Source organism: Canis lupus, chromosome 12, assembly GCF_048164855.1.
Source record: "Canis lupus baileyi chromosome 12, mCanLup2.hap1, whole genome shotgun sequence".
NCBI lineage: Eukaryota > Metazoa > Chordata > Mammalia > Carnivora > Canidae > Canis > Canis lupus.
The window spans coordinates 34,040,646-34,066,874 of NC_132849.1; the positions used below are offsets into that span (position 1 = coordinate 34,040,646).

Consider the following 26,229-nt stretch of genomic DNA (forward strand, 5'->3'; position numbering starts at 1 on the left):
TGAATATGCTGTAATAATGAACTTACTGGTTCTACAATTTTAGCAGAACCTTAACATTTATTATCCTCAGATGTCAACTGGGAGTCCACGGTAGATGGGGAAAGAGTATTGGAAAGTATCTCAGGGGGCTCCTGGGTGGTGCAGTGGGTTAACAGTGGACTCTTGGTTTCCACTCAGGTTGTGATCTCAAGGTGGTGAGATCCAGCCCCATATGGAGATCCACGCACAGCGTGGAGTCCACTTGAGATTCTCTCTCCCTCTGCCCCTCCCGCTTGTGCTCTCTCTCTCTCCCTAAAATAAATAAATCTAAAAAATAAAGAAAGAAAGAAAGAAAAGAAAAAGGAAAAGTATCTTAGCAAAGATATGCATTCATCCCTTCTTTCCCATTGTTCATCCTCTACCCGAGTATGATGATAAATAACAGGTATCAACTTAACATTAACCTTCCACTTTTCCACAATTATCCCTTTCTCTCTACCCACCCCACCCAGCATCATACTCCATAAGGAATCCAGTGAAAATTTGAGAGAAGGAGGATTGTTAGAATTTTCTATTATTTGCCTTCATTGTTCACTAAAACTATGCCAGCATAGCCTGAGGAAAAATGGAAAGAGCTGGCACAGACCCATATAAGAGCATTGTATTCTCAAATAGCTCTGAGATAAGTAATCCCTGTCCAAAAAAATCCTAAACAGCTGCTTCTTCATTCCCAGGGGATAAATTCTAAAGACTTCCTCAAATGAAAAAATTTGAGCATCTGATCAGCTGCCACTTTTTTTTATTTTTCTATTTTAGGAAGACTTAAATGGGTGTCAATACCTACCAAACTCTCTTCTCTCAGTCAGGACAGGATTAGGTAACAAAATAATCAGAAGAGTATCCTCTGTAAAGTTTAGTGATTTATGGTTTAGTTCATCTTATTTAGGGCACTGAAAGCACCTTACAAATAAAATAATGAACATTTTTTTCTTCCAGCATTCCCAAGATGATTTCTGGCATTCTTGAAAGCACAGTGATTAATCAAGTCATTGGGGACAAGCAGTAGTAATGTGATTGTCAAACTATGGATATTGATCAAACTGTGCTTCTTTCGTGTGTGTGTGTGTGTGTGTGTGTGTGTGTGTGTGTGTTGGGAGATGGTCAGTAGAAGAATCAGTACTTTCAACATTGTCCCCGAGAGAAGATTAGCAGAAATAATTAAATATTCTTACATTTTATAAAAATTCAAAAATAATGAGCAACTCATACTCCAGTCCTTACATTCAAAATCAGAAGATTCTGAATCTGGGGTCCATAGATGAAAATTCAGACCATCTGTAAATCACTTGCCATTGTTTGATTTTACAAAAATTTTTTTTCAGAGAGGAAGGAAGAAAGGAATACTTTTTGTGTGTCCATTGCTTGGAGTTTACTAGTTTACTGCTATGTTGATATTCACTCTTATATAGAGAGAAGAGAGGAGGGAAAGAGGGGGAATAAGGACAAATCATCAATTCTGTCCCAAATCAGATCAACCACATGAATGTGCGCGATCTGTACAAGGTGTTTATCTGTTAACTTTTATATTGTATTATATTAAAAGTTAACAATATTATGATCATCTTTTCTTTCAAAAGCCTCTGAGGCTTCAAACTGATTTAGACTGCGTTTTCAGAGTCCATGGTATCAACAAAAATGTAGATGTTAATTAAATTCAGGGAAACTGTTTAGAATAAACATGTGTCAAAAAATTTCCCTAGTATAAATTTCTGATCATTTATGTTAAATCCTTCAGAAGTGATTGCAATGAAATGGTTATGCCATTTCCAGCAATATGATTTTTTTATTGAAAGGCGCTATTTAAAAAGACAAAATGGTAATAAAAAGACGTAATTCTACATTTTTAGAATACTAGTTTCAGCATATAAAAGCCCATTAATTCCAATACTAATTATAATGGAATGCTAGTCTTGCTTAAGTAAAGAATAGAAAGCTTTCAAGTGAAGCCCAATTCTTCTTATCATGTTCCCAAACCCCACAAAGAGTTTAGAATTAAGTTTCACTAATGTCCCTGTGTAATTAATCAGCACACATTATTCGGTACATAGCAGAGTGAACTCTGATAGAATCCTCTGTCCCTTTTCTGTGTCACAAAAGACATTCCTAATCTTTTTTATCCTTTATTCTTAATCCCAAAGAGGCATATACATGTTGGGTTTATCAGTCTTGTAAATCGAGAATCCTGTCATCTTTAAGATTACTCTCAAAATGTAACTCTGCTTCAAATTAATACATAAATATCCCACACTCTTCAGTCCCCAAACACTTCATTAGTTGACAACTTGCAAAGGCAGATTATGGTATAATTTAAAAATTAAGCAAGAAAATAAATGAATGTTTTACAAATTGTTATAACTTTTAAATAGTTACTTCTTTTAAATGGCTACCTTAAATTAATGTCAGCGTGGCTTGAAGCTGAATTAGTAAGGATATATGGGATTCCTTCCTTTATGAAAATATTTCCCCTCTCAACATCTTTCAAAGCTTATAAAAGCACACACTTACCCCATGTTGCTTGCTGTGGTTATATCATCCTCAGATCAAGGCTTATCTGGAGTCTAAATTAATTTAAAGGTTATTAAAAAAAAAAAAAAAAGCAGGGGAGGTTTGACTTCCCCGGAAACGAGACTGTCATATGCTAACTAGGCTTTTAAATGAGGAAAACTAGTGTCTCTTCTAATTATATAAGCTTCAGGTCAAATTCTAGCATCAACTAATCAACTGAACTGCATTTACTTTCAAGGAGTAAAAGAAAGAAAACTGTTTAAATGAAATGACTTTGTTATCTTAGAAAACTGGAAATTTGAGCATTAAAAAGTTATTCCTCTATCAATAAAAAGTTAAAGATTTTAAAAGCAAAATATTTATCTTGTTACCTTAAATACTTTTAAAGGAAAATATTGGGAAAAATTAGGTTTGCAATAAAACAGATATTTTTCTATATTTTCCAGAAATTTTGAAATTGAATTATATGTCCTGGTCCCTGAAAACATCCCCCTCTTACTTTATCTTAATTTGTATAAATTCCAGTATAATAATAATATTTAATTGTAAAACATACCAATTAATGCTAAGCAACAAATCCAAAAGTGTCTAATTTTAAAAATGTATCTTTGAACTGTTAAAAATGGGGTCTTTTGAAATTAAATACATAATATATGATTATGGAAAACTAACAAAAATATCATTTTTATTTATATTTTAAAGACATCTCAATCCAGATTTATAGTAGTACAAGAAATTTTTAAGAATTTAGCAATGATATATTGAGAAGTACAAATTTCCACAAGATTTTGAATGAAAAAATATGATATGGAAGTTACTGTTTACAGCACTTTTTGTCATTTTCAGAAAAACAATTTCAGCAAACTCAGGTCTTTATTATAATTTTTAATATGTAGCTGTCATATACTCTTCTGGCCATTTTAAAACTGTGTTATCTAGAACGTGAAGAAGCTTCTTTGGCATAGAATACATGAGGACACAAAACATTGAAATATACTTTTTAAAAAATTGAAATATAATTCACATACCAAACATAACATTTGCCCTTTTATTGTGAATAATTCAGTGATTTTAGTATTCACAAAGGTTGTATAACCATCACCACTAATTCTAAAATATTTCCATCACCCCCAAAAAGAAACCCCATGCCTCCCAGTTCCTTCCTCCCATGGCAACCACTGATCTACTTCCTGTCTCTATGGATTTGCCTATTCTGGGCATTTCACATAAGGGGTGTAAATATGTGGCCTTTTGCAATTGGCTTCTTTCACTTAGCATAATGTTTTCAAGGTTCATTCATGTTGTAGCATGTGTCAGTACTTCATTCCTTTTTATGGCTGAAAATAATCCTTTATATGGATATACCACATTTTTTTATACATTCAACAGTTGATGGATATTTGGGTTGTTTCCAACATTGAACTGTTATGAATAACGCTGCCATGAATATTCCTATACAGGTCAATTATTTGGGGTACATAGTTAGGAATTCCTGGGTCGTATGGTAACTCTATGCCTAACTTTTTGAAAAACTTTTCCATAGTAGCTGTACCATCTTATATTCGCAGCAGAAATGTTGGCAGTTTCCAATTTCTCCCTATCATTGCCAATCTTTGTTATTGTATTTTTTAATATAGCCAGCTGAGTGATTGTGAAGTGCTATCTTACTATAGCACTGTATTACTATATTACTTCTTTCCTAAAGAGTAATGATTTCATTTGCTTATTAGACATTTGCATATCTTCTTTGAAGACATGTCTATTCAAATCCTTTGGGAAGCCTGGGTGGCTCAGCGGTTTGGTGCCTGCCTTCAGACCAGGGCATGATCCTGGAGACTGGGGATCGAGTCCCATGTCAGGCTTCCTGTGTGGAGCCTGCTTTTCCCTCTGCCTGTGTCTTTGCCTCTCTCTCTGTGTGTCTCTTATGAATAAATAAATAAAATCTTTTAAAAACCCGACCAAACAAAAAACAAATCCTTTGCCCATTTTTAAATTGGGTTATATTTTTATTTTATTTATATATATTTACATATGAGTTCTTTATATACTCTGGAATCTAAACCTGCATCAGATAGAAGACTTTCTTCCCATTCTGTGGATTCTTTTCAATTCCTTGGTAGTTCCCTTTAACATAGAGATATATTTTTTTTTTTTTGAGATATGCTTTTTAAAGATGACAAAACTCAGGCACAGGATTGGAAATTGACTTTGCCAAGATTTAGATAGTTCTGCTGTGTTTATTAAAATGAATCACAGGGCAGCCCCGATGACCCATAGGTTTGGCACCTCCTTTAGCCTGGGGTATGATCCTGGAGATCCAGGATTGAGTTCCACGTCGGCCTCCCTGCATCGAGCCTGCTTCTCCCTCTGCCTGTCTCTGCCTCTCTCTCTGTGTGTCTGTCATGAATAAATAAATAAAATCTTAAAAAAAAAAAAAAAAAAAGAATCACATAATTTATTTTATTTAAAAAAAAAAAGATTTATTTTATTTTTCTAAAATATTTTATTTATTGGGATCCCTGGGTGGCGCAGCGGTTTGGCTCCTGCCTTTGGCCCAGGGTGCGATCCTGGAGACCCGGGATCGAATCCCACATCGGGCTCCCGGTGCTTGGAGCCTGCTTCTCCCTCTGCCTGTGTCTCTCTCTGCCTCTCTCTCTCTCTCCGTGTGACTATCATGAATAAATAAATTTAAAAAGAAAAAAATTTAAAAAAAAATTTTATTTATTTATTCATGAGAGACACAGACTGAGACAGGGAGAGGCAGAGACATAGGCAGAGGGAGAAGCAGGCTCCATGCATGGAGCCTGATGTGGGACTTGATCCCGGGACTCCAGGATCACACCCTGGACCAAAGGCAGGTGCCAAACCGCTGAGCCACCCAGGGATCCCCCAGATTTGTTTATTTTAGAGAGAAAGAGAGAGTGTGCATGTAAGCAGGGGGAGAGCCAGAGGGAGGGGGAGAATCTATCTTAAGGAGGCTCCACACCCAGTGCAGAGCTTGACACAGGGCTTGATCTCATGACCCTGAGATTATGATCTGAGCCAAAATCAAGAATTGGATGCTCAACTGGCTGAGCCACCCAGCCATCCCCACATAATTTATTTTAAACTAATTATAAGATAATGAAAATAAAGTTCAAAAAGACGTTGAATGATGGTTTTATTGGCAAAATTATGATACAGAGGTAGTGTATGAAGTTATTTCAGATAACTAAGTTTTCTTTATAACTAAAAGCTTCAGTTACCACATTAAAACTTTAATGCAGAATATACTACATGTGGAGCTTTAGTTTCAGGCCTGGAGCAGCAGTGAAATGAAAGTTACCACACCATTCTAGTCCTTGGATATCAGTATATTGTCCTTCACCTTCCACCCTGCAATAGTAAAAAATAAATTTGTTCATTAGCCAAGAATTTACAGTCTAGGTATAAGATTGTCTAGCATATTATACTCTATGCCTGAAGAATCATATCTTCCCACTTTCAAATTTTGATTTAAAATTCAGCATCCAGGGATCCCTGGGTGGCGTGGCGGTTTGGCGCCTGCCTTTGGCCCAGGGCGCGATCCTGGAGACCTGGAATCGAGTCCCATGTCCGGCTCCCGGCGCATGGAGCCTGCTTCTCCTTCTGCCTGTGTCTCTGCCTCTCTCTCTCTCTGTGACTATCATTAAAAAAAAAAAAAAAAAAAATTAAAAATTAAAATTCAGCATCCAGGGATCCCTGGGTGGCTCGGCGGTTTAGCGCCTGCCTTTGGCCCAGGGGGCGCGATCCTGGAGTCCCGGGATGGAGTCCCACGTTGGGCTCCCGGCACGGAGCCTGCTTCTCCCTCCTCCTGTGTCTCTGCCTATCTCTCTCTCTCTCTCTCTCTCTCTGTGTCTATCATAAATAAGTATATAAATAAATAAATCTTAAAAAAAAAAAAGAAAAAAGAAATAAAATTCAGCATCCTCGGGCAACCCAGGTGGCTCAGCGGTTTGGCGCCGCCTTCGGCCCAGGGCCTGATCCTGGAGACCCAGGGTCGAGTCCCACGTCGGCTCCCTTGCTCCCTTGCATGGAGCCTGCTTCTCCCTCTGCCTGTGTCTCTGCCTCTCTCTCTCTCTCTCTGATGAATAAATAAATAAAATCTTAAAAAAATAATAAAAAAATAAATAAAATTCAGCATCCTAAAAATAAAATAAAATAAAATAAATTAAAATAATAAAATAAAATTCAGCATCCTGCTTTCATATCCTACCAAAACCATTACTATCCCAAACAAACCTTGTTATTTTTTTTTATTTATTTTTATTGGTGTTCAATTTACCAACATACAGAATAACCCCCAGTGCCTGTCACCCAATCACTCCCACCCCCCACCCTCCTCCCCTTCCACCACCCCTAGTTCGTTTCCCAGAGTTAGCAGTCTTTACCTTCTGTCTCCCTTTCTGATATTTCCCACACATTTCTTCTCCCTTCCCTTATATTCCCTTTCACTATTATTTATATTCCCCAAATGAATGAGAACATATAATGTTTGTCCTTCTCCGACTGACTTACTTCACTCAGCATAATACCCTCCAGCAAACCTTGTTATTATACAAATTTTGGTGTCCAAGATTTTTGGATCTCATACACTAAGTTTATACAAAACTTAAACAATCAGTTAAAAAATGAAAAATTCATATTAGTTCATTCATTTATTCAACAAATATTTATTGACTATCAACTATGTGTGAGGTGCTGTATTCTATGTGGAGGGTTTTCTTGGACTCTTGGAAGTAGTGAAAATGTACTTCACATATACAAATAGACTTTAATACCATGGGTTAGAATTTTTCCCTTCATTAACATCAGTGGAAAAAGTTTGTGTTATCAGCACAGACTTGGAATAAAAAAAGGTGAATACTTTTCTACTCTCCTCAAAATGTATTTATATCAACAACTTCATAACAATTAGTCTGCATTTTCAATTCTGGAAATAATAAAGATATTTATAAATAAACATGAATCTCTGGATGACATGGCATAATATTCAGTGTGAAGATTAAGCTATAAAAGTGTGCTTTTGTTTCATTTCACTTTTATTTTTCCTTCAAGCATAAGTTCAGAAAGGTAACAATGGGTACATTTCTATAATCCGAAGACTAATTTTGCTTACATTTTAAAAATTATCTTAGTAAAAATACATACATATATCAGGTCAAAATCCAATAAACAGTTATGAATTATCTCCCAAGGCTTCTTTTTTAAAAGTTTATCAGGATGGGGTGCCTGAGTGGCTCAGCTGTTTAAGCATCCAACTCTTGGTTTCGACTCAGGTCATGTCAAGGCTGTGAGATGAAACCCTATATCAGGCTCCATGCTGGGTGTAGAGTCTGCTTAAGATTCTCTTGCTTCCTCTCCCTCTCCCCCATCTCCCTCGCTCCCTCTTTAAAAAAAAAAAAAAAAAAAGTTTATCTGGATATTTTAAGTGAAAGTAATTTTTGGCCTAAATTTTCTCAATAATTCTGACTATTTTCCATTTTCAAGTTGACTTCAAAAGGTTCTATAGTAATACGAAAGGTAAGAGGAAATAAATGAAAAGTCTAATAGATTACTACCAAGAATATTTTCTTTTGGAGGCTCATGATGGTCTTAGCCTCTCATGACATTTCCCCCCTCAAATAATCCAACAATTCTTTTTTTTTTTTTTTTTTAATAGAGAGAGAGGGAGAGGGGCAGAGTGAGGGGCAGAGAGAGAGAGACAGAGAGAATTTTAAGCAGCTTCCACGCCCAGCTTGGAGGTCAATGCAGGGCTCGATCTCACAACTCAGATCATGACCTGAGCTGAAATCAAGAGTCAGACACTTAACTCACCGAGCCACCCAGGTGCTTCTAATCCAGTAATTCTTAATAAATATATTATAAATATATTTTAATGAAATATATTACAAAAGAATATTTAGCATTTTAGTATTAACTAAATATAATATTTAAGCAAATATGCCTGGAAAGAATCTTTTATAACTACGATGACTTTATTTTAAGCCTACCTATTTTCATTGAAGTTTCCAGTATACTTTGCCCCAGTTGGAAATGTATATGTCCCCAGTCCATGAAACATATTGTCCTTAAAGTGTCCTTCATACACTGCTCCCGAAAAATGCTCAAGTCTTCCAAAACCATTCATCTGTTTATAACAAAGGAAATGATCTCAGTAACTAACATTCAGTTACCTAGAATACTTAAAAAATGTACATAAATAGGTCTATCATCCACTTGGTTATTATTTAATCTATCATTGTATCATCCTTTATTTCCACAAAAATAAAATAAGACATTTACCATTTATCATTGTCCTTCAAATGCATCTCTCTCTGAAGCCCACCAAGTCAAATGTTCCTGATCTGGAGCATCTGAATATCTAGGGGGTCCATGATGATGATAATAGAGTCCTCAAGATATCGTGAATATGTCAAAGATCTTAAAGGACAACCAGTTTATTTTTTATTTTTTTTTTTTTTTAATTTATTTATGATAGTCACAGAGAGAGAGAGAGAGGCAGAGACACAGGCAGAGGGAGAAGCAGGCTCCATGCACCGGGAGCCCGACGTGGGATTCGATCCCAGGTCTCCAGGATCGCGCCCCGGGCCAAAGGCAGGCGCCAAACCACTGCGCCACCCAGGGATCCCAGGACAACCAGTTTAATTAGCCCAGGAAACAGTACAAATTAGTTATGAGCAACAAAAATTTGTATTCAGGCAGACCCGGGTATATATCTGGTTTCATTACTCCCTGGGCAAGAAACCTGAGCCTGATTTCCCTCATTTTTAAAATAGGAGCATTAATTTTTACCTATGTCATGAGGTTGCTATGAGGATTAGATGAGTAAATTATGTAATGAGTTTAACTACTAAGTGAATAGGAGATGAGAAAGATAATAATAAAGATGACAGGGAGCCTCTATGGCTTGCTCAGAGGAGCATGAGACTCTTGATCTCAGGGTGGTGGGTGGTGGGAGGTTGTGAGTTTGAGCCTCACTTTGGGTGTAGAGATTACTTAAATAAATAAAACTTTAAAAAAAGATGATAAACCTTTTATGACTTTAGTATCACTCCTATGTCCATATCGGTTATTTTTATTGTATAGTCTACTCATATGTGTTTTTCATTAATGGTGAAATGCCAGGAATCATTTAAGCAATAGGTTTACTTATCCACTGTCAATATTACAATGACAACAATACCTTGTCATCTTTCCAGCTTCCTGTGTAGACAATCCCATTAGGAGTGGTATGAATACCTATTCCATTTCTCTCAAAGATTCCAGAAGATGTTCTTGTACAGTCACCATCTAAACAAGAGATAAATATATTATAACTCATTATGAATGGGAACCTTGTTTGGCTAGGTGATAAAGTATGTTCGGGCCTAATCACAACTGCACCCCTATGGGTCTCTTTGGCTCTCTAGCACTGAAACTAATGTGACCAGAGATAAGGAGCTCTATGGACTTAAAAGGTCTTGGGGTTTGTTGTTGTTGTTGTTTTAAATTTATGTATGTATATAAGTAATCTCTACATCCTTCATGGGTTTTAAACTCATGACCCTGAGATCAAGAGTTGTATGCTCTTCTGACTGAGCAAGACAGGTGCCCCTTAGTCCTGTAACCATTAAAACATACCAGCCAGGAAGACTGACAGATCCCATATATAGGTTTCAAGGCATACTGCCTAGACTTAACATTAGAGTTTAAATTTAAAATCTGTCCATCTATTAGTATTTCTGTGTCATTTTATTTAATGGAATATTCCAATAGTAGTTTTACAAAATTTACAGTCTCTTTTTCTTTTACTCTTAAGCTATTTAATGTAAATCGAGATAGAAAAAGTAATTGAAATATGTGCTTACCATACTTGTCTCCATTTGGAAATATGAAGTTTATCTTATACACTTCAGCAGCTGTTTTAAAAGAGTTAAGAAAAGTCACGTAAACTTAAATATTTTTATGTTAGAAGACCAAATGTGCTTTAAGGGCTGACCAAACTGACTCACTTCATATGATCATAAACGTATCATGATTTTTTTTAAAGAGTTTATTTATTTATTCATGAGAAACACAGAGAGAGAGAAGGAGAGAGAAAGAGGCAGAGACACAGGCAGAGGGAGAAGCAGGCTCCATGAACCGGGAGCCCGACGTGGGACTCGATCCTAGGTCTTCAGGATCAGGCCCTGAGCTGAATGCAGTACTAAACCGCTGAGCCACCTGGGCTGCTCACGTATCATGATTACTTGGCATTTCCATCATCTAGTGTAGGGTCTTGAGGAAATTAATAATTTTGTCTAGATGATCTATTTTTATTTATTTATTATAATAGCTTTATTAATGTATAATTCACATACCATAAAACTTACCCTTTAAAAGTATACAATTTAATGTTTTTTAGCATATTCAGAGGTATGAAACTATCATTACAATCTAATTTTAGAATGTTAACAGTTAGTCTCCATTCCCCTAATTTCTACTCCCATCTCTTCTCTATCCCCAGCCACACCTCAACTCCACGGCAGCCCCTGGCAACCACTAATCTACTTCCTATCCCTATGGATTTGCCTATTTTGGCCATTACATATAAATGGAGTCACACAGTATGTGGTCCTTTATGATTGGCTTCTTTTACTTAGCATGTTTTTTTTTTGTTTTGTTTTGTTTTTTTTACTTAGCATGTTTTTAAGGTTCATCCATGTCATGTAGCAGTACTTCATCTCTTTTTACCAAATAACAGTCCACTGTACAGCAATAACAGTTTGTTTATCCATTTATCAATTGGTGGACAGTGGGGTTGTCTATCCAGTTTGGGCTGTTATGAAGATCTTTGCTATAGACATTCATGTATAAGTTTTTGTGTGGATATACGTTTCTATTTCTCTTGGGTAGCTTCTATGACCTGTTGATGCCCTCACAGAGGTAAAGTGGAGTGAGGAATTGGCACAAGGAGGGAATAGAAAATAAAGAAAGATAGTATATGATAGTGGGGAGAGGTAGGGGTGAGGCTGTCTAAACAGAATGAGATTGGAATGGAGACGAGATCAAAAGAAAGGACTGAGGGGAATCTATGCCTCAAAGCCCTGGGACATTTAGCGGACTAAATCATTAGAAGTTATTTTTTTCCAATAGCAAAGAACACATAAATATGGAGAAGATAAGTAAATTCTAACTTCTGGGACCATAGAGTCTACCAGAATGTTACTCAAAGTGTGGCTCGTGCATCAGAATTACCTAGGATGCTTGCAAGTTCCTATATTACTGAATCAGAATCTCTGCGGGTGGGACAAGAGAACTAAATTTTTATTTAAAAATTAATTTAGGGGCAGCCCCTATGGCTCAGCGGTTTAGCGCCGGCGATCGGCCTGGGGCCTGATCCTGGAGAACTGGGATCGAGTCCCGTGTCCGGCTCTCTGCATGGAGCCTACCTGCTTCTCTCTCTCTCTCTCTGTCTCTAATAAATAAATAAAATCTTTAAAAAAATAAAAAATATAAAAATTAATTTAGGTGCCAATTGAAAAAGACCGGAGGCTCATCCCCTTTGAGGAAACATAACACAATAGGTAGAAGACCTCAGAATACTGTAACATCCTCAGAGAGGAAGGGAGGGTATAGTATCCTTGAGACAGGTTATGAAAAAGAACCAATTAGCAATCTAGGAAATGAATAACATAATTGGTGTAATGACTGAATAGCATAATGGATACAACGGAAAAGTAAATTGGTGAACTGGGATACGAAGTTGCAATTTTTTCCCAGAAAAAAAGCACAAAGAAAAAGACAGGTATCACCTGAGCAAAGCCTTTCTTATCTCCCCTCACCCTAGACTCATCTAGGCGTCTCCACACACTTAGAACCCTGTTAAAACAACGCTTTTGTGCTGGAATCCCCAATCACAATACCCAGCTCGCCCAGGTCAGGGATCAGGGATTAGTCAAATCTTTTTTTTCTCACTCTAGTGTCCAGTTTAGTACTTAGTGGTAGGTGCTTAGTACTTGTTCGTAGGAACTGAATGTCTAGTGAATGAATGGCACTTGGGAAGCAGGCATTAAGTGCTTACCAAGCAGTGCTTTATCATACAAAAAAAACCTGTTTTTTTTTTTTTTAAGATTTTATTTATTTATTCATGAAAGACACAGAGAGAGAGGCAGAGACAGAAGCAGGCACCATGCAGAGAGCCCGACGTGGGACTCGATCCCAGGTCTCCAGGATCACACCCTGGGCTGAAGGCAGCGCTAAACTGCTGAGCCACCCAAGGATTCCCAAAAAAAACCTGTTTTCAAATGCCCTTAAATTGCTCCACATTTGAAACTTTGTAATGTTAGAGCGAGGGAGAACCTAAGAGATGTGGAGACCATCTGGCACCACAGAGGAAACTGAAACCCAGAGATGATGGCACTTGACTAAGATTTCACAACAGCCAGTCGATGGCCGAATCAGAGGTAGAATCCAGGTGTTCTGATCCCCAGGCCAGGCGGGTTCTCCGTGTGCCCCACGCCATGCCCAGTGTAGACGATCAGGAAGTAAGTCACAGCCACACCGGAGCCACCAGGGGCCACGCTGCGGCGTAAGGGGAGTTCTCCTTGGGGCAGCCCTGTGCCCTTCCGCGCTCGGGGCATTGGGAGGAGGGGCACTCACTCGACAGAGGTGTGTGGCAGAGATTTTCTTGACTCCGCGATTCCTCCGGGGCCGCCAGCTCTACGGCAATGAGGGAACCAAGGGCTAAGTGGGTGCGGAGCGCGCCCTGGTTGCCGGGGCGACGAGGCACCTCTCACCCGGAAGTGAATATGCGAGGGGCCGAAGCGGAGCCAATCAGAAGACAGCAGGTTGTGCTGCCGCAGAAGGGCCGCGGCCGAGCAGCTCCAGGTGAGGTCGCGGTGGGTGGCGAAGCCCTGGCGGGACCCCTCGCCTGTGGGCGCTGCCTCCGACCGCCGCCCCGGGAAGCAGGCTGCGAGCCCACCACGGCCTCCCGTTCCGCGGACCAGGGATGTGTGCCGCCGTGGTTGTCGGTGTGCGGAGCCGTCCCCCGCCTCCCTCCCCGGGGTGGTCGGGGTGTGAGGAGCGTCCGGCCGGGTGGATCCAGGCAGGCCGCCCGGGGCCGGTGGGTCTGCACCAGCAGGATCCCGGGTTGTCCGCGTCCCGGCTGGAGGGGTAAAGAGTTGCATTGGAGAGGCTCGGGTTTCCTTTCTTGTCCCTGGTCATCTGGGTCTGAGTGTTTGCTGGCAGAAAGGTACCAGGTGTGGGCATCTGCGTGGAGCTGGCTCTATGGGGCCAGAGGTTTGCTGGGAAGGGAGTGGGTGTGATCGGTTTTAAGTATCCCGTTTGGTGATTCTGCGCCTGGGGGCCTGTTTTGGGTGTGAAACAAAGGATCCTCTTTGAGCCCAACTTAGGTCCCTGTGTCCACGGTGAAGAAAAAGTAGTTGGAATCTTCCCAGGCTAAATGGAATAAAATAGTAGATTTATCCGTGTAGATGATACAACCCAATTCCCATTCCCTCGAGAACATCTGGAGTGAGTCGTATTGGATACAGCCAGCAAGTCTTCCTTCAACATTTTGAGAGCAGATCGCAGATCAGGTTGTGAAGGTGACTTTTTTTTTTTTTTTTTTTTTTTTGGATGGGTGTGAGACAGGTTGTTGATCGTTGTTAGCCAAGCTGGCTGGGGCTTGCTCTGGTTGGCTACCCACTCTTTAAAAGTCAGAGCGCGGTAACTTCTTGCTTTTTTCCTAATGTATTTTACTTACACAAACTTACCTGGTCTGGGTGTTTTTTGAGCCGAAGTTCTGATCTTTCTGTCTGATTTGTATATCCTTTCCCTTTTTCTGAGTTCTAGAAATAATAAGTAATTATTGATGCACAACTTTACAGAATTCAGTTTGTCCTATTTTTTTGACCTCTTGTTACGCTTTTAATGACCCTACATTTTTGTGAGTATATATATACATATAAGCACCACTGTTTTTACAGAAGAATTTGAGGTAGTTGGGCTTCTTAGGATATTCTTATCTAAGAGATCTGGAGTCAGGAAACTTGCAATGAAGGGATTTAAATTTTTTTTTTTATTTAATCATGAGACACAGAGAGAGAGAGAGAGAGGCAGAGACACAGGCAGGGAAGAAGCCGGCTCTTTATAGCAGGCTGGTCCCTGGGATCCTGCTGGTCCAGACTCACCGGCCCCTGTCAGCCTGCCTGGATCCCACCTGGCCTATGCAGGACTAGATCCCAGATCCCAGAATCACAACCCAAGCCAAAGGCAGCCGCCCAAACACTGAGCCACCCAGGTGTTACGGGATTTTAAATTTGGATTGGAAAAGTGTATTAATCATTTTTTATTTTCCATATTTTATTATATGTTGACACCTTAGGGGCCTGGCTCGCCAAGAAACTGCCCTTGGCAGGGATAGTTAACGGACCTTGACCTGTGAACATGCTTTTCATATGCAGACCGACCCCCAACGACCTACCTGCTTTAAGTAATTTTTGCCCACCAAGCCAATTTTTCCCTACCCCCAAATCAACCCAGGGTCAGGTCACAGGCAACCAGGACAGCCCCTATGCCCCAAGTCTGCTGGAATTATTTTAACTGGCCAATCCTAAACTGTTTATTCTGCCTGCCTTTCCTGTGGAAACCCTAAGAAGGACTATGGCTTTGCCTTCCCCTGGCTCCTTTGTGCCTCCTGACTGACACTTGGTGCTTCCTCCTGTGGCCTGGCCTGGCGTGGCGTGATGTACTTCTCTCCTTTCTGGCCAAACGGGGAATAACGTTACACTTTTCTTTTGGTGACATTGACCTCTTCTTGTCACTTTTATAAATTAAGTCCCAGGCACAAATCAAAAGAAGTCTGGTTTATCACTGAACTTTGCATTGACGATACAAGGTACATATTGATGGTGAGGAGGAGGAGATACCGTAGAAAGAATTTTGGCTGGGACACCCAGGTGGCTCAGGGCGTGGAGTCCCAGGATTGAGTCCCGCATTGGGCTCCCTGCATGGAGCCTGCTTCTCCCTCTGCCTGTGTCTCTGCCTCTCTCTCTGTGTTTCTCATGAATAAATAAATCTTAAAAAAAAAAAAAAAGAAAGAATTTTGGCTTTGATGTCAAACAGATTGTTTCAAACCCTGGCTTCAGACTTTGCTTCTACACATTAGGTGACATTAGACAAGTTATATAATTTACTTGTCCTCTAAGCTCCTCCTCTGTAACATATAGATGATAATATTTACTGTACTAGATTTTTAGAGGGTTACATGAAATAATCTTACCTTTCCCCTCAATGCAGACTGGTATATTCAACTACCTTCAGTATGTCTCCATGTAAGTATCTAATTGGCATCTCAAAGGCAACATATCCAATCTGCATTTGTGACGCCCTCCCCAGATCTTTTCCTCCCCAATATTCCAATTCTGAGCACATGACACCACTATTTACCCAGTTAACCTAGGCCAAAATTGTAGACATTTCTTTCTCATACTTTTCGTCTAATTCATCTACATTTAAAATACATTCAGAAAATCTGTGACCAGTTTTCAACTCTACTACTCCCACTCTAGTCCAAACCACCTTATTTTTCCTCTATTTGTTCTGCCTGAACAACTGCAATAATCTCCTAGTTGGCCTCCTCACTCCCTCCCCCAGGCTTTTTATTCTTCACATAGCAGCTAGCCTAATTGTTTTAAAACATGAGTCAGTCATAACAATCTTTTGCCTCAGCTCTTTAGTGACTTCCTATCATATTCAGAATTAAATTTTTTTTTCCAAATGACTTTTAGTTAAACAGAGTAGATTCTAGCTTTTTAAGAATCTAAAGCTACATAAAACCCAAAGCAATCTATTTTTCTGAGATCAAAACAAGCTTCTTTTTTCCTCTCTAAACATAATTCTTGGCATTGAGGTAAAATCCGAATTCACGTGATACACTGTCAGACTTCTCCAAAATACTTTAAGTCCTGCTTTAGAAAGTCTCATGTTACACGTACATATTTACATATTTTTTCTTCAAAGACTAATAACAAATTTATGAGGTGAATAAGCATGTAATTGAACCATGACATTACTAATAATGTGAAAATAAAAAGCAATTCGTTCATACAAAGTGTTTCTGTATGGTGCAGTATGAAATGGGATCACAGAATCTATGCACATACGTGAATCACCAAAAAGTTCAGAAACTAAGCTTACTTTAAGAAAATTCATCCTATTGTTTGGAGCAAAGGTGGCCAAGTTGTGATGTACAAAAATATTGTGTATAAAATCGTCAAAGCCAGGTATTAGCCTAAATTGGCAGCAACTGCAACTTAAAAACTAAACCCAACCAGATCTTTACCATGGCAATGCAATGTTAGCTTTGTGGCCTGCAGGTTTTCCTGAGGTCACAGCCTCTTCTCTCTTGCCTCTCCTCCTGGGGCACCCCCTGTCTCCAGAGTTTTCTTGGCTTTTTCTGCTCTCTGACCTCACTGCTGTTCTTCACTTTTGTACCGACCCCTTAGACTTCTTACTTTTTGTCCAGCTCAGTGCATTGAAGATGTACTGGACTTGGCACCTTCCCCTCAGAATACTATTTTCACAAATATTTCATGGCTCATTCTCTCAGTTTGTTCAGGTGTCTGTTCAAACATGATCTCAGAGAGGCCTTACCTGACCACTCTATTTAAAATAACAGTCTTAGGCATTTTCTTTTTCTGTATAGCACTTAACTGATATTATCTATTTGTTTACTGTTTTTCTTTCCCTTTGGAAGGTAAGCTTCATGAGGAATTTTGTCTTCTTTGCTGTCATATCCCTAGGATCTGGCACATGATAAGTGCTCAAAAAAATATTTGTGGAAAGAATGAATCTGCAGTCTCATATCAGCCATTCAGCCTTCAATCATTCATTACCCAAGTATATATTGAATTCCTACTGTATACAAGACACTGTAAGAGGTACTGTGTTACTCAAAATAGACCTAATTCTTGCCTTCAGAGAGCTTTTTGAGAGGAGGAAAGGGCAGATAAACATAAAATAAACACTGTATAAATATGTATTATTATGAAGGATTTTGAAGAAAGGAATACCAAGAGGCCTAGTTTAATTTCCACATAACAATGAGTTTCCCAAAATTTTTCCTGCTTTTATTTCCAATTTCATTTTTTTCTATGGTTGCAAAACACATTTTGCATTATATCTTTTTAAATTTATTGAGGTTTGCTTTCTAACCTAGGATACGATTTGTCCCAGAAAATTTTCCTTCTGCAAACAAGAAAAATATATATGGTGTTGGGTAGAGTGTCCTATAGATGTCTCTTAGGTCTTAGTTGGTGTATACTGTGTTTTATTTTCTTTTTTTCAAAGATTTCATTTATTTATTCATGAGAGACACATAGAGAGAGAGAGAGGCAGAGACACAGGCAGAAGGAGAAGCAGGCTCCATGCAGGAGGCCTGACATGGGATTCGATCCGAGGACTCCAGGATCACGCCCTGGGCTGAATGCAGGCATTAAACCACTGAGCCACCCAGGGATCCCAGTATACTGTGTTTTAAATCTAATGTTTCCTTATTGATCTTCTATCTAGTTGTTCTTCCACCACTATTGGAAGTGGGGTATTGAAGTTTCCAATTGTTACTTTTTTTTCTTTTAAAGATTTTATTTATTCATGAGAGACACAGAGAGAACAAGGCAGAGACACAGGCAGAGGGAGAAGCAGGCTCCATGCAGGGAGCCCGATGTGGGACTCGATCCCAAAACCCTGGGATCACACTCTGAACCAAAGACAGATGCTCAACCGCGGAGCCACCCAGGCGTCCCCCAACAGTGATATATGTTTATCACTGTTACATCTTCCTGATAGATCAACTCCTTTAACATTATGAAATGTCCTTTATTTCTAGTAACTTTTTTTTTTTGCTTTAAAGTCTGTTTTGTCTGATATTAGCATAGTCACTCCAGCTTTCTTGTGGTTGCTGTATGCATAATTTATCTTTTACCATCTGTTTGCTTTTCATTCATTTGTTTCTTTGTATTTAAAGTGATGAATAAATAGCATATAGTTGGATAATTTTTTTAATTGAGGTATAACTGACATATAGCATTATATTAGTTTCAGGTATACAACATAATGATTTGTCATTTGTATATATTGTGAAACGATCACCACAGTAAGTCTAGCTAGCACCAACCCCATACATAGTTAAAAGATTTTTTTCTTGTGATGAAGACTTTTAAGATTACTCTCTTAGCAACTTTCAAATATGCAATAGAGTATTATTAACTATAGTCACCATGCTGTATATTATATCTCCATAACTTATTTATTTTATAACTGGAAGTTTGTACCTTTTGACCCCCTTTACCCATTTTACCCACCCTCTACCCCCCATCTCTGGTAGCCACCAACTGTTCTCTTATCTGTGAGCCTGTGTTTTGGTTTATAAATTCCACACACAAATGAGATTGTATAGTATTTGCTTTCTGTCTCTAATTTCACTTAGCAAAATGCCCTCACTGTCCATCCTTGTCACAAATAACAGTATTTCATTCTCTTTTATGGCTGAGTAGTATCCCATTGTGCATGTATATATATCTATATATCTTACATATTCTATATCCATTCATCCATCATGGATACTTAGGTTATTTCCATATCTTGGCTATTGTAAATAATGCTTCAGTCAATATAGTGGTGTATGTATCTTTTTGAACTAGTGTTTTCATTTTCTTTGGATAAATACCCAGAAGTGGAATTATTAAATTTATGCTAGTTCTAATTTGAATTTTTTGAAGAACCTCCATACTGTTTTCCATAGTGGCTGCACCAATTTACATTCCTACCAACAGTGAGTGCACAAGAGTTCCCTTTTCTCCACATCCTTGCCAACACTTGTTAATTCTTGTCTTTTTGATAATAGCCATTCTCAGAAGTGTGAGGTGATATTTCATTGTGGTTTTGGTTTTGGTTTGTATTGCCCTGATAATTAGTGATGTTGAGCATTTTTTCATGTACCCGTTAGCCATCTGTATGTTCTCTTTGGAAAAATGTCTCTTCCGATTCTTTGCTAATGTTTTGATTGGATTTTTTTCTGATAAGTTGTATGAGCTCTTTATATATTTTAGATATTTAACGCATTATCAGATATATGATTTGCAAATATTTTCTCCAATTTAGTAGGTTGCCTTTTCATTTTGATGTTTTCCTTTTTTGTGCAAAAACTTTTTAGTTTGATGTAGTCCCACTTTTTATTTTTGCTTTTGTTGCCTTTGATTTTGAAGTTGGAGTCACAAAAATCATTACCAACACTGATGTCAGAGTTTACCACCTGTGTTTTCTTCTAGGAGTTGTATAGCATCAGGTCTTACATTCAAGTCAATAATCCATTTGAGTTCATTTTTGTGTGTGGTATAAGATAATAGTCTAATTTCATTCTTTTGCATGTGGCTGTCCAGTTTTCCCAACACGATTTATTCAAGAAACTTCTTTCCTCATTGTATAGTCTTGGCTCCTTTGTTGCGAATTAATTGACCCTATGTTTGGGTTTGTTTCTGGGGTCCCTATTCTGTTCCATTCATCTGTGTGTCTGCTTTTATGCCAATACTATGCTCTTTCTATTCCCACAGCTTTGTAATATAGTTTGAAATCAGCCTCCAGCTTTGTTCTTTCTCAAGATTGCTTTGGCTATTCAGGGTCGTTTGTGGCTCCATGCAACTTTTAGGATTATTTATTCTATTTCTGTGAAAAATGCCATTGGAATTTTGATAGATGTTGCATTGAATCTGGAGATTACTTGGGGTAGTATGGACATTCTAATAATATCAATTCTTCCAATCCACGAACATAGACTATCTTTCCATTTATGTGTCTTCTTTAGTTTCTTTCATCAATGTCTATAGTTTTCAGTGTACAGTTCTTTTACCTCCTTGGTTAAATTTATTCCTGGGTATTCTTTTTAATGCAGCTTATTACTTCTTGAGTTAAAACTATTTTCTCCTAACATAGGAATATGTAAGTCTAAGAAAATATCTTAAAACTAGCTTTGGCTATATTTTATAATTTTAATGTATCATTTTCATTTTTACTTCCTTTTCGGTCTATAAATTGTTTTGCTTTATATATTTAGGTGTACTGATGTTGGATGTGTAAATATTTACAATTGTTAGATCATCTTGATGAATCAATCCCCTTATCATTATATAATGACCATCTTTCTCCATTGTTAGCTTTTGCCATTAAGTCTATTTTGCCCAATAAAAGTATAGTTGCCCCTGCTCTCTTGGTTTCCATTTGCATGAAATAGCTTTTTCCATCCCTTCACTTTCAGTCTGTGTCTTTAAAGCCAAAGCACTTCTGTTGTAGGAAGGATATAGTTGGGTCTTGTTTTCTCATCTATTCATCCATCCTGTGTCTTTTGATTGGAGAAGTTAATCTATTTACATTTAAAGTAATTATTAATAGGTAAGGGCTTAATATTGATATTTTGTTAATTGTTTCTTAGGTGTTTTACACTTCCTTTGTTCCTTTCTTCCTCTATTGCTGTCTTTGTGATTTGATGATTTTCTGTGGTGGTATGCTTTGATTCCTTTCTCTTTTGTATATATATACTTTTTTCTTTTCTTTGTAGTTTCCATGAAGCTTACATAAAACATCTTACAGTTATATCATTCTGTTTTAAACTGGTTAACAACTTCATCTGCATGCAAAAGCGCTGTACTTTTACTCTACACAGGCAAAATCTCTGAATCAAGTCTGTGGCTCTGCAAGTGATTATGTAAATTAAAATTTTGTTTATCAAATCACATATTATATACATGAAAAAAGTGTCTTTTCAACTAGAGTTTTTTAAACCCTACAGCAAATCTAACCTAGTCAGAATGTAAGATTGGGGCTTAAGCATGTGTGTTTTGGAACTTCTCCATGTATTTCTGTTGCATATCCTTGGTTAAGACATCTGTGTCCGAGAAAGTCACTACATATTAATCCTCAGAGGGATGGGCTTGTAAGGCTTTTGTAAAACAGTTACCTATGCTTCACCTAGACTGACCTTTTTTAAAATGTGTGTTTCCTTATTTCTTTATAATGGGCTATATTTGTAACTTTGACAAAGGAATGTTATACTTGTCTGGTTTTATGGTATCTGTATTATTTTTTCTCTTGCAGGTGAAAATGAGTTCTTCAGTAAGAAGAAAAGGCAAGCCAGGCAAAGGAGGTGGAAAAGGGTCTTCTAGAGGAGGAAGAGGCGGCAGAAGTCACACTAGTAAATCTCATGGGGGTGGCAGCAGTGGCGGTGGCAGTGCTGGCAATAGAAAGGCCTCAAGTAGAATTTGGGATGAAGGTGATGACTTTTGTATCTTCACTGAATCAAGGCGCTCATCCAGGTCATTATACTTTTTTAATGTTTCAATATAGAAACGGTATCAATCTCTAATCTGTGGGACAGCAGAGAGCTAAGAGAAAGGGGGGGAAATGCTAAGAAACTCTGGTCAAGTTAATTGTTCCTCTTGTTTTAAAACCTTGCAGTCCTCTATTTTGTAACCTTTTCTTTTTTTTTATTTTTTATTTTTTATTTTTATTTATTTATGACAATCTCAGAGAGAGAGAGAGAGAGAGAGAGAGAGAGGCAGAGACACAGGCAGAGGGAGAAGCAGGCTCCATGCACCGGGAGCCCGATGTGGGATTTGATCCCGGGTCTCCAGGATCGAGCCCTGGGCCAAAGGCAGGCGCCAAACTGCTGCGCCACCCAGGGATCCCTTGTAACCTTTTCTTAAAGACATGATGGCAAATAACAGCTTTTTTTTTAAGAAGATGGAAATCTGAAGTTAACTTCAACTTAACATGATACTGTGAATTGAATGTAATACTGTTATTGTAACTAATGTTACCAGGAAAGTAAATACTGGAAATAGTGAAAGACATTTTAGCAAAAGTTATTTTAAGTATTTCTTACACACTTACACACTGTAGTTTGAAAAACCTGAAATGCTACTTGGCTGTACTCTGTCTTTTTAGTTGATGAATTATCTATTTTCTAGACACATCAGCCAACTCTTTACCGGTGCTTCATGTGATGACCAGTGACAGAGTCATATCCAGGCTTCTTTCATATTCAACTTTTAAATAATGAATAGATCCTGATAATTCTAATCAATATTTAATGAAAGTAAAGCTTTTATTGCTGCATGTTATGCAGTATAGATAGAGGATTCTCATTGTCTCTCAAATGGCAACGCAGGCTGTACTGGAATCTTTAGAGACAAAAGAGATTTCTTTAAAGCTATGTGTACACTTTCTTTTATGGGAATAACTCCCAACTAAATATTAGTTAGAAAGGAATATAAGTGAGTGCTGGAAGTTTAACTGCATAATACATGCTTTTAACTTAAATGAATACAATTATATGCACTCAAGAAAAGAAAAAGAAAAGCAAATAGCATTTAAGTGGTTTAAACTTGCCACTAAATGAATCTGGGCCCCACAGTGAGCAAGATATGGAAGAAGAAGGACAATTCCCTCCATCATCCTCAGTATCCAAGTGCTTTTTGTACTTGAAGCCACTTGATGCACTATGTATATGATTTTAGAGTTTAAATATATAGGGTTTTGTTTTTCAAAGATTTTATTTATTTATTTGAGAGAGAAAGTGAGAGAGCACAAGCAGGGGTAGGGACAGAGGGAGAGGGAGAAGCAGACTCCCCACTGAGCAGGGAGCCTGATACAGGACTCGATCCCAGGAACTTGGGATTATGACCTGAGTCAAAGGCAAACATGTAATCTACTGAGCCACCCAAGTGCCCCTAAATATATGCTTTTATACATGGTCTGTAACATAATCAAATACATCATCTGATACTCAACCAGAGAATCTACAATTTTTTTTGTTGTTGTTGTTCAAGAAGAAAAACAGTCATTTTGGACATATTGAGAACTAATATGTCAATATCAAACTTGACATCTTTTTTTAAAGGAATCTTCCAAGGTAATTTTAAGATATGTTTTCATCTTACCTGCTGACTTAATAACCTAACTTCTGAGTTAGATGCAGCTCCCTTGTTTTTGAAAACATAGACATAATTGGAGGTTCTTACAGTCTTAGATGTTCATTCACACAGCGAGTATATACTGAGTGCCTACTATGCACCAGGCACTGTTTTGGGGACTAGAATTGTAACAATGAATAAAATATTGTCCTTGTCTTCCTAGAAGGAAGTCTGAGGTATAAAGACCATAAATAATATATGTCCAGGTAGAAAGTGCCCTGGAGAAAAAGAAAGGAAGATAAAAGAGGTAAAAAATGCCAAAATAAACTCCTGCTATTTTTAAACAGTTGCTGTTTTATATAGAGTGATCAGGGAAGGCTTCTCTAATAACATGTCCTTTAAGCAGGGAAAAGAAGGATATGAAGGGGAGCGCTATGAAACTACCTGAGGGAAAAACATTGAAGGCAGAGGGAGCACCAAATACAAAGTCTCTCAGCTAAGAGAGTGCCAGGAAGGGTTAGGAAGTGGCAGAAAAGGACATGGCTAGAGTGGATGAGTAAGAAGGAGAGTAATGGTTAGATCCAAGAGGCTCACACTGTGTAGCTTTTGGTCAGCCTTTGGAAGCCACTGCCAGGTTTGAGGCAAAGGTGTGTGACATCAGTTTCTCAGGCCAGAATTGCTACTATTCAGCATATGCCTTTGTGTGAATTAGAATATGGTGCTTTTCTCTTGGGGCAGTGATAGCCCCAGAATGCATGGCTTGATAAGCTAGCATGGATTGGATTCAAGCTCTTGCCAACTCATCCTCCCTCATTCTCCTCCCACCCCAACAGGAACTTTTGAACAGCGTACAGTCTGTGCAACTATACTCAGTAGCCCTGACTCAGTATTCTGTGTGGAAAATAGACTACAAGGACGTCTGGGTGGCTTAGTGATTGAGCGTCTGCCTTTGGCTCAGATCATGATCCTAGAGTCCTGGGCCCGAGTCTGGCATCAGGATCCCTGCGGGAACCTTCTCCCTCTGTCTATGTCTCTGCCTCTCTCATGAATAAATATATAAAATCTTTTTTTTTAAAAAAAAGGAAAATAGACTACAGGGGAACATGGGTTGGAAGCAGGAAGAGTAGTTGGGAGATACTCTCTGAGAAGAAATGTCATAGACGATTTACATAATAGTCTGGAGTTCAAAGAAAAGATCTAAGCTAGAAAAGTAAATGTGTGAGTTGTCTGAATAACCACTATTTAAAACTATGAGATTGGGGGATCCCTGGGTGGCTCAGCGGTTTAGCACCTGCCTTCGGCCCAGGGCGTGATCCTGGGGTCCCGGGATCGAGTCCCACATCAGGGTCCCTGCATGGAGCCTGCTTCTCCTTCTGCCTGTGTCTCTGTCTCTGTCTCTGTCTCTCTCTCTCTTATATGAATAAATAAATAAAATCTTTAAAAAATGAATAAATAAAAAAAATAAAACTAAGATTGGGTGGGATAGACTATACAGATAGAGAAGAGGTCTGAACTTTGAGCACTGGGATACTCTGGGCCTTAGAACTGAGAAATATTGGGAGAATCTGACAGAGGGAATAGTGTAGTTGCCAGTGAAGTAGGAGGAAAGCTAAGAGAATTTGGTTTCTGGACTTAGGAAATAAAGTTGCTTTAAAGGGGATTATCCAGTCAGATAGGATTGGATACCTAAAGGGGACACTCAGTTGTAAAGGAGTACTTGTGAGAGGTCAAGAGAGACAGCTGTCCCCTGGATTTGGCAATGTGGATAGCATAGGTAACTTTTCATTTTAAGTTTCACATCTATTGCCTTATATATTAACAGTTTATTTATTTTTGGTGTGAACTTTTTTCTTTATCCAAGTATAATTAATATACAGTCTTGTATTAGTTTCAGTTGTACAGTATAATTGTTCAACAGTTTTATTCATTTCTCAGTATTCATCAGGATAAGTGTACTCTTAATCTGCTTTGTCTAGTTAACACATTTCCTCACCCACCTCCCCTCTGGCAACCACCAGTTTGTTCTGTGTCTTTAGGAGTCTGCTTTCCCATTTGTCTCTTTTTCTTTCTTTGTTTGTTTTATTTTTTAAATTTTATATATGGGTGAACTTTTAAGAACTATTGTCTTAGCAAATTCAAATATGTAAAACATTATAGTTAACTCTGTCTTGGCAAATTCAAATATATAAAACATTATAGTTAACTATGGTAACAATATTGTACACTACGTCTCCAGAACACACTCCTCTTGTTACTAAATCTGTTCCCTTTGACTTCCTTTACCCATTTGCCCCAGCTCCCCTTCTGCCCCATTGGAATGATCACTTCCCCTAAATAGGACTAGAAAATGCAGCATTTTGTTCATTCCCATGAAGGCGCTGTATAATCTAGTTATGACTCTCAGACTCCCGGAGAACACATTTGAAGGCCACCAGGAATTTCTTGAACCAATGGGATAAATTGGAAATTTTTACATGGTGTTTATTCATTTGAATTCAGGATTATTGGAGACTTCTGTTTTATTGAGAAGGACTTGAGATTATGCAGGCACCAAGGTAAGATTAACTGATAGATGGAAAAGTTTACAATCCAAATGTTCCTCACATGTTGATTCCCAAGAATCAGGTAATTTCAGTTTTTAACTGATAACTCCCCTTTCTATGAATCCCAAAGCCAGATCTCACACTGCTTCCATGGGTGGCATAACAATTACATGCCTAGAGAAAAATAAGCTAAC

The 26,229-nt window shown here is 38.3% G+C and overlaps 3 protein-coding genes across 11 annotated transcripts in view; 1 reads left to right on the forward strand and 2 right to left on the reverse strand.

Annotated features, from left to right (window-relative positions):
* Positions 1-2,674, reverse strand: part of ARHGEF33 (Rho guanine nucleotide exchange factor 33) — an 86,636-nt gene extending 83,962 nt beyond the window's left edge. For all 4 annotated transcript variants that reach the window (XM_072770439.1, XM_072770442.1, XM_072770443.1 and 1 more), the window contains exon 1: positions 2,545-2,674. The gene's annotated coding sequence lies outside the window, so the exon portion shown is untranslated. The remainder of the gene's footprint in view (positions 1-2,544) is intronic.
* A 3,013-nt stretch (positions 2,675-5,687) lies between these two features.
* On the reverse strand, positions 5,688-13,794 carry MORN2 (MORN repeat containing 2). Its single transcript, XM_072768936.1, has 6 exons — positions 13,401-13,794; positions 13,186-13,317; positions 10,413-10,463; positions 9,749-9,855; positions 8,556-8,692; positions 5,688-5,919 (listed from the first exon to the last, which is right to left on the reverse strand). The coding sequence occupies exons 1-6, from the start codon at positions 13,792-13,794 to the stop codon at positions 5,817-5,819; spliced, it is 924 nt and encodes a 307-aa protein (XP_072625037.1). The 3' UTR covers positions 5,688-5,816.
* Positions 13,295-26,229, forward strand: part of DHX57 (DExH-box helicase 57) — a 62,467-nt gene continuing 49,532 nt past the window's right edge. For 2 of the 6 annotated variants that reach the window (XR_012004499.1, XM_072770457.1), the window contains exons 1-2: positions 13,295-13,413; positions 21,676-21,893. Coding sequence is in view for 3 of the 6 variants with exons in the window: in XM_072770457.1 (XP_072626558.1) it covers positions 21,682-21,893 (212 nt within the window). In the remaining 3 variants the exon portion in view is untranslated. Of the gene's footprint in view, positions 13,414-13,834; positions 14,133-17,330; positions 17,469-21,675; positions 21,894-26,008; positions 26,048-26,229 lie in introns of those variants that run through there. The other 4 variants (XM_072770458.1, XM_072770460.1, XM_072770463.1 and 1 more) reach the window with 4 other exon arrangements.

Bases quoted from the DNA above. Each gene is read 5' to 3' on its own strand.
- MORN2 (XM_072768936.1), bottom strand. From the start codon at position 13,794: ATGCCCACACCTGGTACCTTTCTGCCAGCAAACACTCAGACCCAGATG. The intron at 13,318-13,400 runs GCCGCGGCCCTT...CTTCCGGGTGAG, and splicing joins ACCTCACCTGGAGCTGCTCG to AGGTGCCTCGTCGCCCCGGC. The intron at 10,464-13,185 runs GTGAGTGCCCCT...CTTTTAAAACAG, and splicing joins CTGCCACACACCTCTGTCGA to CTGCTGAAGTGTATAAGATA.